The 12,683-nt window shown below is 43.7% G+C and overlaps 1 protein-coding gene across 2 annotated transcripts in view; it reads right to left on the bottom strand.

Moving 5' to 3' along the window:
- The window catches only part of CLPTM1 (CLPTM1 regulator of GABA type A receptor forward trafficking), a 67,635-nt gene continuing 54,952 nt past the window's right edge, over positions 1-12,683 (bottom strand). For both annotated transcript variants that reach the window (XM_033956729.1, XM_033956730.1), the window contains exons 13-14: positions 12,013-12,180; positions 1-644 (exon numbers count right to left, since the gene is read on the bottom strand). In XM_033956729.1, the coding sequence (XP_033812620.1) occupies positions 451-644; positions 12,013-12,180 (362 nt within the window). In that variant the 3' untranslated portion in view covers positions 1-450. The remainder of the gene's footprint in view (positions 645-12,012; positions 12,181-12,683) is intronic.

Below are 12,683 nucleotides of genomic sequence, written 5' to 3'. Positions count from 1 at the left end.
ATTGGTGCATTTAAGTTAAACACCCATGAATTTATTAAATCCAGGAATTATGAGAAACTGTGACAAAATATACTGAGTCAGTAATTTTTTCTCTCCTTTGTTCACATAAAATCAAGATTTCTCAATTGGTTACAGTCTTTTAGCAAGATACTCTAATCTGCACAATAGAATGAAAGTCACAATGATTATGTGATACTTTTATCTCACCTTTAAATATACAAGCAATAAGGGCAGGTGAGGGGCAAAAGGAGAGATAGGGATTACTTTGCTTTCTCCTTGTGGCCAGGATACAGCACATCACATGAACAGCACCAGTCCAAAAAACTAATAATTATTACTAGAATATAAAATAAAGCTCTTGATCCAGAGGAGATCAGCTGCTTCCAGCAGAATAATAATCTTTTCTTTTATCTGTCCAACAGTGCTGCTTTAAAAGTTTTAAGAGGTGTGCTAATCCAACTTCTTTGCCTGTGCAGTCTTCACTGTGATTGCTGGTGGTATTCCCTCTGTTGCAGTGATGCTGCCATTGCTGCTATGCACTATTTCGGATGAATGATCCTGGCCACTGGTCCCAAACTCATTCATACGCATGGGGTCCACCTGGTAAATCCAGCGCTGGTACAAATAGATGAAGAATACCACATCTACAGGGGGAGCAGAAAGAACGCAGTTAGCTAAGGAATTAGCTGCACTGATTAGCATGGGAACACTCACTCTCCCCCTTCAGACACACCCCTCAAACACAAAATTAAAATGTTTTTAGCACAGCGTGTGCACATTTGGCACTTACTGCAGAATGCCTTAGTGTGTCCCATAGTATGACATTTCAAGCTGTATGTTGGAGGCCCTTTTCTCAAGCTGCAGTAGAGCATTTTAGCAAGGGCCAGCGAGGTAAATAGGCCAACTCTCATAGGAAATAAATGAGCTTTGGAGCATTTACTGGTCAATCCTAAAATGCTCTACCACAGTTTGATAAAAGGGGGCCTAAGTTAATTTAACAAAACCTCAGTTTTACAAATCTTTTGTCTTTTTAAGTGATTTCTTTGTATATGACTCATGTGAATCACAGAAGAAAATGCTTGTGCTTGCTTGTTCCCAAAGTTTGGTTGCATACTAGTCCCTTAATTAGAGAAAGGTTAAGCACAGGATATGGGCATGCATACATAAGTTAGGCATCACAAAAGCATAACTCTATATGTTAGCAAGTTGTTGTGTAAAGTTATGCAGCCAAGAAAGGGACATGAAAGGGGCAGAGGACATACCCAACACTTGCATGCATAGTTATAGTCTATAAAGAATGCTATTTATGATGACTAACTGGCTGCAAACTTGGTTTGGAGCATTTGCTGCTGGAATCAGCTGGAGGAAATCTTAAGCCCATTATCTCAAGGGAACAATTTTGGCTGGTCCCTGTGAAAGTGACCACAACCCTAGCACAGATGCTTCCTTTGAGCTACTGCAGTCAACCAGTGGCTCACTTTTTACATTGCTTTTGTAGAGACACCTAGGATATATTAAATTCCCCATGCGTGAGGCAGGAGACCAAACAATGACTATGTTAGTGAGGGCAATTTCTGTACACGTCACCTACAGTATGTGACTTATTCACAGCCTGCTGCATGCTGGACCCAGAGGAAACCATGCATGTGATACGGAGGGGGAAAGCTAGAAAATGACAAGGGTACACATTTTTCCTGTCCCTGAATGACCTGTTGGGCCGCCGCGTGAGCGAGCTGCTGGGCACAGGACCTCAGGTCTGACCCAGCAGAGGCATTGCTTATGTTCTTATGTTCTCTATCCCTGTCCCATTCCTGCAAGTTCTGTCTTTATCTGCACAAGCCATGAACAGTGTTCGAGGCTTGTGTGGTTAAGGCAGAGCTTGCAGGAATGGGAATGGGAGAAGGACAGAACTCACGGGGATGGGATGGGACAAATTTGTCCCCCATGTCATTCTCTATGACCAGCACCTCAACAGGCATACCAGCGATAACTAGCTACAAAAAATGACATTTATTGTGAGCAATTTATTAGTGCTGTAGACATATATGACTCCTCTCCCTCCCCTCACATTCCAATGACAGCGATGAAAGTTGCTGTGAAACAACCTCCTCTCCACAGAAATAAAACTGCTATCTTAAAAGTGCCATAAAACTACAATGTGGAGGACTTGGAATAGGCAGCAAAAGCACAAAAAAGATTCCCTAAACCTGATCACTCTGGAAAGGAACCTACTGGCCACATGGCTGAGAATGGTCTAGTGAAGAGCTGGGTGATGAGCTCTTAGATGATAACTGACTATGAACCTTTGTGTTGCCTAACACTTAGCCTGGGTAGCTCCCAGATCCTAAGCTCTTGTTGCATGCCTGCAAACTCAGCCCTGAACTGGGCCTGTTGTCTTGGTCTTACATAAGAAATGCCTCTGCTGGGTCAGACCCGAGGTCCATCGTGCCCAGCAGTCCGCTCACGCGGCGGCCCAACAGGTCCAGGACCTGTGCAGTAATCTTCTATCTATAACCCTCTATCCCCATTTCCAGTAGGAATTTGTCCAGTCCTTTCTTGAACCCCAGTACCGTACTCTGCCTTATAACGTCCTCTGGAAGCGCATTCCAGGTGTCCACCACACGTTGGGTAAAGAAGAACTTCCTTGCATTTGTTTTGAATCTGTCCCCTTTCAACTGTTGTTCATTGTTTCATGCAAAACTCTTTACAATGTCCTCCTCTAACTCAATGACAGCTGCTGCGGCATTCTTGGCATGCTCTTCCTTCTTCTGATTGGTGGCTGCACACCATCAGATTCCTCTCCCTGCAGTTCTTCCTTAGCCTCCTCTTTGACCTGTTCCTCTACAGCCATTGGCTGAGGTGCTTCAAATGCTGCACCCTCCTGCTTTTGATGTTATCTGCAGGGTCATAACTACTACAAGTGGTCTCTTCCTCCCTTCTGCTCCCCTCAGCAGAGTCATTTTGAAGCTCATACCTCTGCATAACAGAAGAGGAACATACTTCTGACAATGTTTGCTTTTATATGAAAGCAATGCCCCTGAGTCTTTGCTTGTGGCACTACCAATTAAGGCCTTGTTAATGGAACCAGCATCTTAGCTCCCTAGGTATCTGGAGACACCTGCATCACTAGCAGGCATTAGAGGCAAGCTGGACATTATATGGGGTTTTTAAAATCAAACTTAAAGAACCAGTGGTATGCTACAAGAGAGTTTTCTGAATACTAGATGTGCTTAGCACCCACATACCTGATTAAAAAGGATTTCCATGCTCACCTGGATAAATTGCCTATATATGTAAGATCTTATTAACATCAGAAAGTAGCTCACTAGGGCACAATGAAAGTAGTGGTTAGTGCAGTGGCCTGAGAACCAGGCAAACTGGGATCGATTCCTATTGCAGCTCCTTTTGACTCAGGGTAAGTCATTTAACCCTTCATTGCAAGTACAAAATAAGTACTTAATATGTAAACTGCTTTGATTGCTAACAATCCCCTTTCTTCCTTTCCTTTGGTGGGTGTTAATAGTGAATTTGAGAGACTTAGATCAAACTCTACACACCTTGGCTTAGGAGTGAGGCTCATTACTGTCACGGTACATGCAACTTCTCCTCATTTGGAGACATTGTACTTATCTTGGCAAACCAATAAATTTATCTTTGACATGGCTTAACTGGAACCTTGATAATGGCTACATAATACCAGTGGCGTACCTAGCCTATGTAACACCTGGGGCTCATCATTTTTTGACACCTCCCCATCTGTATTAAAAACACGTCACACAAGAGTGTACCTAGGAAAAGGCAGCATCTTACATATGCAGTGAGCAGTACAACATCAATACACCCATTGTAAAACTAAACAAGCCAGACTAGTACAGATCAATCCTGCACAGTCAATCCTAACAGAAAACCATGTCTTTTGAACACACAAAACACAGAAAACACCTTCGCCTAGTATGGAATATGTAATCACAAACGAACCCCTCCTTCTTTTACAAAACTGTAGTGTGGTTTTTAGCCATGGTGGTAACAGCTCAGACTCATAGAATTCTGAGCAACAGAGTTGTTACCACCATGGCTTGTGCTAAAAAACGCTCTAGAGTTTTGTAAAAGCGGGAATAAATTAGAAATACGTAGACAAAGGTTAAATTGAACCACCAAGAAGCTGGACTCTGCATTCAATGCAGCACCACAGAAACAGCGATGCATCTCCCCTAAAGCAAAAAAAAATTTATATAATTTTTTTTTCTATCTTGTCTTCTCAGGTTTCTGCTTTCCTCATCTTCTTGTCACTCTCTTCCTTTCATCCACTGTTTACCCTCTCTCTGCCCCTTCTATATGGCATCTTCACAACCATCTTCTTCCCTTCCCTCCGCCAATGGTCTGGCATCTCTCCTCTTCTTCCCTTCCCTCTCCCACACCCCCATGGTCTACTCTGGAATTTCACTCTCTCCTCTCCCTTCCCCCCACTTCCATCAACATCTGCTCCCTTTCTTTCCCTCTAACCCAATTCCATCGAGTATCCTTCCCCCTTATGTCTCTCTCTCCTTTCCCTGAACACCAATTTCATCAGCATCTGCCCCTTTTCTCTCCTTCCACCATTCTTCCAAACCACTCTTTCTCTCCTTCTATGCTCCTCTGTCCCTCCAAATCAGCAAGGTCCCGCGATGACTGCTTCTGCTGCCTCTGCTTTGGAAGAGGTAAGTGATGTCGGAGGAGGCCGGCAGACGCAGGGAGTTGTGGCAAGGTCCCATTATGATTGCGGCTGCCAGTCCACCCCCTCCAACATCACTTACGTCTTCTGGAGTAGAGGCGGCAGACGACAGTCATCGCGGGACCTTCCTACACTTCAGAGCGGCTGCTGACTACTTCAGAAAAAGTACAGCAGTCGTGCTGAGGTGCAGGTGCCGATTAGAGTAGCGCGGGAGGTTCTGGACCCGGCCGGCCGTTTGTGCACCCCCCCTTGGTATGCCACTGCATAATATTGTACTAATTTGTTTGTAATACATTACAATTGCCATATACGTCAAAGAGGGAATTGAATCTACTGGAGAGAACACGCCACAACTGACGAATAAGTTAGTCTCTATGGGTCAAAATTCCAGGAACAAATGGCCTGGAAACAAAGATCGGCATCTACTATTGACTCCCAGGGCAGTCCGAAGAAATTGACGGAGAAATGATGGACGAGATTAAACGCAACTGCAAGGGAGGCAACGCAGTTATCATGGGTGACTTCAACTTTCTGAGAATAGACTGGAACCTAGGCACCTCCGGCTGCATTAGAGAGACCAAGTTCTTGGATGCTGTAGGAGATTGCTTTCTGGAACAACTTGTCAAGGAAAACACTAGAGGAAATGCAATTCTGGACCTAATTCTAAATGGTCTACGAGGACCGGCACAAGATGTAGAAGTAGAAGGGAGGCTGGGAAACAGCGATCACAATATGATCTACTTCGATCTGGACGCAGGGGAGAAACATCGATCCAAAACGACAGCCACGGCACTGAACTTCTGAAAAAGGGAATTACAAAGGGATGAGACTCATGGAAAGGGAAGAAGATTAAGAAGAGGATAAGCACTGTAAAAACGCTAGAGCAAGCTTGGTCCCTTTGTAAGGACACAGTCACAGAGGCGCAAAATCTATATATACTGCGTATCAACAAGGGATCAAAGAGGAAAAAGAACAAAGAACCGGCATGGCTCACTGTAGAGGTGAAGGAAGTGATAAGAGACAAGAAAACTTCGTTTAAGGAATGGAAAAGGTAACAAAACAGATGAAAACTGGAACAAGCACAAACAACATCAATGCAAGTGCCATAAGGCGGTAAAAGGGGCCAAAAAAGACTACGAGGAAAAAATAGCCAAGGAGGCGAAGAACTTCAAGCCGTTCTTTCAATATATTATTAGATTAGAGAAACTGGGAGATTGAGAGGGGACATGATCAAAACATTCAAGGTACTGAAGGGGATAGACTTAGTAGATAAGGACAGGTTGTTCACTCTCTCCAAGGTAGGGAGAACGAGAGGGCACTCTCTAAAGTTGAAGGGGGATAGATTCCGTACAAACGTAAGGAACTTCTTCACCCAGAAAGTGGTAGAAAACTGGAACGCTCTTCCGGAGGCTGTTATAGGGGAAAACACCCTTCAGAGATTCAAGACAAAGTTAGACAAGTTCCTGCTGAACCAGAACGTACGCAGGTAGGGCTAGTCTCAGTTAGGGCGCTGGTCTTTGACCAAGGGCCGCCCCGTGAGTGGACTGCTGGGCACGATGGACCACTGGTCTGACCCAACAGCGGCAATTCTTATGTTCTTATTATAGGCTTGATATTCAAAGAGATTTAACTGGCCAGAAACGGCTCCTGGCAGATTAAATTGCCTGCTCAGGACTGTTAATTTTCAGTGGCACTTAACTGGTTAGTGCTGCTGAAAATAACTAGTTATTTAGGTGTGGAGTTTGTACTTGGTGAGGTAAGTGCTGGCAGGTTAAACACACATATAGAACTGCATAAAAAGTCAGTCCTATCATTATACGATAACTCATGGCTGAATTTTGCTCTTAACTGGCTCTGGACACAGCCTAGCACTGAATTTGCAGGTTTAATTCTGGCAGCAATCAGCAAAACGCTGATCAATGCCAGCTAAACATCAGACTCCATGTGAAAGAGAGGTAAGAATATAAAGATGGGGGTAAAGTTGGAACAAAATGCCCCTAAACTGTGCCAATTATCACCTTCTTACCTTTGGTAATCTTCTTTCTGTTAATCCACTATGAATTCTGTATGATAGGTGTTCAATATGAACCCATGAACTGGGTCTTTCAGAAGTTACACTCAAAATCTTTCTGCATCTTCTACACGTACATAGGATTGAAGTATAGTGCTCCCCTTCAGTTTAGTCCCAAAACAATCAATCAGCACTGGAATAAAGCATACACAGAAGAAGGGGATATGGGGGACTTCCCCGTCATCATAAGACAATTCTTGTCTGCTCTGCAACATATAACAATGAAATAGTAAGAAACAGGAAAGCATGCAGGAACACAGCAGCAACAATAATCAACCAGCTGTGTGCAACAAGCATGGACAATAAAAGAGCCAAAGGCTAAAGAATGTACTTACATTTATAGGATGATCTCTCACATGGCCTTTCTGCTGGCAGGTTCTTAGGCCAGAAAGGAGGCAGAAAAATAAGCAGGAGATACAGAATAGACAGAATGTGGGCCATACAGTGGATTAACAGAAATAAGATTATCATAGGTAAGTACCTAATCTTCCATTCTGTTATATCCACTCTGGATTCTGTATTCTAGGTGATGTACCAGAGTTATGGCAACATCTAGGGTGCTTCTGACTGGACCACCACATCCACTCTGTAAAATCTTGTATGCAGAAATAGGGATTTTAGAGGTGGGAGACCTGAACCCTACCCTCAGAAACCTTTCAAAACAACATTTTTTTTAGACCCTTCCTTTTAACACAGTTGGCATGTATTGCTTTAAATATGAATTACTTTCAGTTTGATACTAAGTATTATAAACAAATCAAGGGTACTGCCATGGGTGCTAAGATGGCATCCTCTGTTGTGTGCCTATATGTATCTAGATTTGAACAACCTTTTTATACATTTCTGATTTTTGGAAGGACTTTTTAATTTGGAAACGGTATATTGATGACATCTTCGCTGTATGGACAGGACCATCTGCAGATTTACAGATATTTCTAACCTGGTTGAATTCATGCGATAGTAATTTACAATTTGTCATGCACACAGATCCACAACAGGTATTTTTTTTAGATATTCAGATTTGTTTACAACATGGACAATTTTCTACAACCATTTTTCGTAAGTCTACTGATAGGAATAATTTACTAGAATACAGCAGTTTCCACCCCAGACACTTAAGAAATAACATTCCAGTGGGACAATTTTTACATCTCCGAAGACTGCACCATGGTCCAGGAATACATTATAAGAGCTGGTGAAATGACACTCAGATTTCAACAAAGGGGGTATCCTCTCTCAGTGATTCAGAAGGCATATAAGCGAGCTTTATATGCAAATAGAACTTTATTATTGTCTTCACCATCAAAATCAGATGAGAATACTCTAGTATGTGTTCTCCCCCTACTCAGTTCGGGCATTTGACATCAAACGTATTATTAAACAACACTGGGGAATTATGCAATTTCATGAGGCATTCCAACAGGTGCCTAGATTCGCGTTCTCCAAACAGTGCAACTTGAAGCAGCAGTTGGTTCATTCCCAGTTTGTTAGACAAACACGGGCACAAACATTGGGGCAACATTCTCAGTGTGGTCAATGCAAAATATGTAAACATTGTGTCACTTTACAACAAATGTCTACTTGTTTAGGCTATCTCAGTTATATTAAGTGTCCTGCTACTAACTGTGACTCTTGACAAGTAGTGTACATCATTCAATGCCCATGCCAGTTGTTTTACGTGGGGTGTACTACCCGAAGTATTAAGACCCGGATTGGAGAACTTATCAGTAGAATTCGCACAGGAGTGAAGGAGGCCAACATTGGCTGATCATCAACATGCACCCACGGACCTCATTTTTTCTATTCTCAATGTTATAGTTCCTACCAGAGGAGGAGATGTTGCAAGGATGCTCTGGAAACAAGAACAGAAATGGATTTTTATCCTTAACACACGGACTGAACAGCGAGATGGAGTGGGATGCATTTTTGTGATTTTTAACATTCTTTTGTTCTTTGGCCATGTGGTAACATTGCAGATCATCGTAATTTTCTTTTACAGTCTTCATTATTGCATCAGTCACCCGATGACGTGACGTTAGTCACGTTCCGACGTTCAATAACCAATCCCTCCCCTTTTCCTATTTAAATCGGGAATGTACTGCTGTGTCCTTTCTGGCAGTTTGAATACACTTTGTGGAGTGAGAGCGTTTTTCAGTTTTGGTATGTATTTTGTGCATTCCCTTCTCTAGTTTAGCTTTAAGGATTATTACTTTTTATCGAGGTGTGTCTATGGACTTTTACTCACACCCGATGTTTTAAAAAAAATTTTGTATTGTAGAAATGTTGTCATATCATCAACTCTAACATTACTGAAGTTTAAAAGACTAAAGCCAGTTTTCCAGCAATCGTGAGTGGGTCTCCTGACGAAGGACACGAAACAGGGCCGCGTCGGGACCCCAAACCCCTCATTGAGCTAAGTTACAATCTTATCAATCATGCTTAAGTGATGTTTTGACAAGTATAAGAAGAAAGAAGGAAATCCAATATTTTGAATTATTTCAAGGACTGTAACATTTTTTACTAACTTGTATCCTGGCTTGAAGTGTGATCTCTATAGAAACAGTTGCAATGACTGGGAGGTAAACTCTGTTTCCACTCTAGGGGGGTGTATTCCCTCCTTGTTGAGTTTCACATTTCTGAGCAACTTAAAACACATTGATCACACTTCATAGACGGGTTCCAGTTGAATGCGAAGTCAGTTCATATATTATTGGTTTGCATCCATCTTTGGCATTGACTTAATATTCAATTTTTCTGCTTTCTTTTCAAAATCTACATTTCCATGTCTTACCTTTCCTTCTATCTCTCTCTTCTTCCATCCCTATTTCCATGGTCTGACATCTCTTTCCTTCCTTTTCTCCCTCCCTCCTTCTTTCCTTTTCCCTGGTCTTGCATCTGTCTCCTTCCCTCCTCCCTTGCCATGGCATCTCTCCCTCCCCCTCTATGGTCTAATATCTCCTTTCCTTCCCTCCCTCCCATGAACTTGGCATCTCTTGTTCCTCTCCCTTGTCTTCCTTTCCTCTCTTTCCCCAATTGGGTGCAGCAGAAACAAAAGCAGCATTTCCCTTCCCCCTTTCCTGTGCAGGAGAGGCATTTATCTTCCCCTTCCCTCCCTCTCCCTTTCCCTATGCAGCAGCAGCAGAAGCAGCATTTCCCTCCCCCCTTTCCTGTGCAGGAGAGGCATTTCTCTTCCCTCTTCCTCCCTCTCCCTTTCCCTATGCAGCAGCAGCAGCAGCATTTCTCTAGGGTCCTCCTTTCCATATGCAGCAGAGCATTTTTTTCCCCCTCCCCTTCGGTTCCCTTCCTTGTGTAGCAGCAGCGTGTCTGGCCGGCTCCCAATCGATCATTCCATTCAAAGCCGCGGGTGGCGGCTCCTCGCGAGATCCGCACCTGCGTCAGAAGCCTCTGTGACATCAGAGAGGCTTCCGATGCAGGAGTGGATAGCGCAAGGAGCTGCCACCCGCGGCTTTGTATGGATCGATCGACTTGAGCCGGCCAGACACGCTGCTGCTCCACAAGGGAAGGGGGAAGAGAAATGCGCGAGGAGCCGCCGCCACTTTACAGGTGATCATCATGTCCAGACTGCGGGCCGCAAAATAGCACCTGGAGAGCCACATGCGGCCTGTGGGCTGCGTATTTGAGACTGCTGGTGTAGAGATATTCAGCAATTTACTTACCTGAGAGCTTATACTCACCTAGGGGCTTTGATCACCCTGCCCCATTGCTTTTAGTTTAAAGCCTTCTTCAGTAGATTAGTGAGTCTGCTGCCGAACACACTTCTTCTCTTCTTTGATAGATGCACACGATCCCTGCTCAGCAGCCCTTGGAAAATCATCCCATAATCCAGGTAGCCAAAACATTCACGACGACACCATCCACATAGCCATGCATTCATCTCTAGGATGCAAGCTTCTCTGCCTTGGCCTTTACCCTCGACAGGAGGATGAACGAGAATACCGCCTGTGCACCCGACTGCTTCACCTTCTCTCCCAGAACCACAAATTCATAATAATTTTGATACGTTCACAGGGGTACGTGGCATTATCGTTAGTGTCAACGTGGATGAGCATTGATAATATTCATCAGGCTTTATAAGTCTCGGCAAACTCTCCGTAACATCTTGGATTTTGGCACCAGGCAGACAGCATACCTCTCGTGACATCATGGCTGGTCTGCAGATGGATGCTTCTGTACCCCTCAGAAGGGAATCGCAAACTACCAGTACCTTATGCCTCCTAGATGTGACAAAGCCAGTCATTTTTGGGATTCAAGCTTTGGTCCTTCCTCTCCTTGGGATGCTCTCATCTCCTCCATTTCCAGGACAGCATACTGGATCTTCAGTTCAAGGGTGGGGGAAGTTACAGTACCATTGCAGTGTTTTGTAATCTGATTGGGGCTCTAACGGGGAAGGAGCATAGGAAGATCGCTCCTACCTCACTTCTCTGCTAGACCACCAGGGCTTTAAAGGTAAGGTCTACAAGGGTGAGGGAAGCGGGGTGGTTTACAGTCAGTTGGGACAGGAAGTAGGAAGGATCACTGCTGTCCCAGCATACCACTTGACCAATAGGGTTTCAGTCAGGTTTGTAGTGGTTATCGGGGGCTGAGTAGGAAGGAAAGGAAGAAGGGAGTAAAGGAGGGCTGGGTGCAAAGCAGGGCACTTGAATATAAACACCCTGGTTTATATTCGAGTCAATCTTTTTTCCTTCTTTTTGGGGGGAGAAAGGTTACTTCAGTTTATATTCAAGCCTTGAACCGCAAGGTAATGACGGAATAAAAATCACTAATGTAATGAAATATATATGGTAACTGGTCATTTTCAACAGCACTCAACTGATTAGTGCTTATTTATCTCAAAATTGGCTATTTTAGAGGCACTCTGGGGGCTGAATCAGCACTTAACCAGCTATGTACACACCTGAAAATTCAATGGTGAAGCCTGGATATGGCCAGGCACTGAATTTCCAGGCATAATGCTGGTGGTCAGCAAAACATTGAGCACCACAGGCTGAATTTTGACCATTATACATTTTAATTGATGCAGATATGTCTCAAGTTCTGCAAAAAATGCAACTTTGATGAGTCATTGTTATGTTATTCATACCCTTCCTTTATTTCTGGCCTGTAATAAACCCTCATATCCATTCACACTCCTTTTCTATCTCATTGCTTTAATAGATCATAATCGACTCAAAAGCATTGTACAGTAGGAGGTGGAGAATAAGATGCTCACCATCTCTGAGGCAGCCTATTCTGTACATCATAGGCATTTTGATGACAAAGGCAAAGAGGTCATCAATGAAGGTGTTCAGGGCTTTGTACGTTAGCATTCTCCAGGGCAGATGTGCCACTGACTTCAGTTTGTAGTTGATGAAGAGCTGTGGAGTCATGGTAATAAATCCTAGTAAAAAAAAAGGAAGGAGAAATTCAGAGCAGGCTTAGACTGAGGAATGATCCTAAGGACAAATATGATTAGACTGGGACACTGGCAGGGGAGACCCAAGGGACTCAGGGGCTGAGATTTAAAAGTTCTCTACCAGTGCAGAAAAATTGCTGAGGCATACTTTGAGTAATAAGCATGCAAATTAATTCCAAATTAAAATTGTGGCAGTAATTTGCTACTCAGCACTCAGCAGTAATTTTCCTGTCAGTACCTGAGAGATGATTGGCAACGACAGGAAAAGCTGACATAAAGAAAGATCCATGCTGCAGTAATAGCCCCTTACCCCCAACCCAACACTCTTCTTGCCCCTGCAAACATATCCCAGTTATCTAGAGGAATCCACCCAGACCTGGCCCTCCACCTCCACCTTCATTCTAGTGGTCCAGTGACTTTCTCTCCCTGCTTCCCATCAAAAGTGGTTCCTTCCTCCTCTCAAGTAGGCCAGGCCCTCACCTTCCCTA

This window comes from Geotrypetes seraphini, chromosome 8 (genome assembly GCF_902459505.1).
Source record: "Geotrypetes seraphini chromosome 8, aGeoSer1.1, whole genome shotgun sequence".
NCBI lineage: Eukaryota > Metazoa > Chordata > Amphibia > Gymnophiona > Dermophiidae > Geotrypetes > Geotrypetes seraphini.
This window is presented reverse-complemented; position numbering and strand designations above follow the sequence as displayed.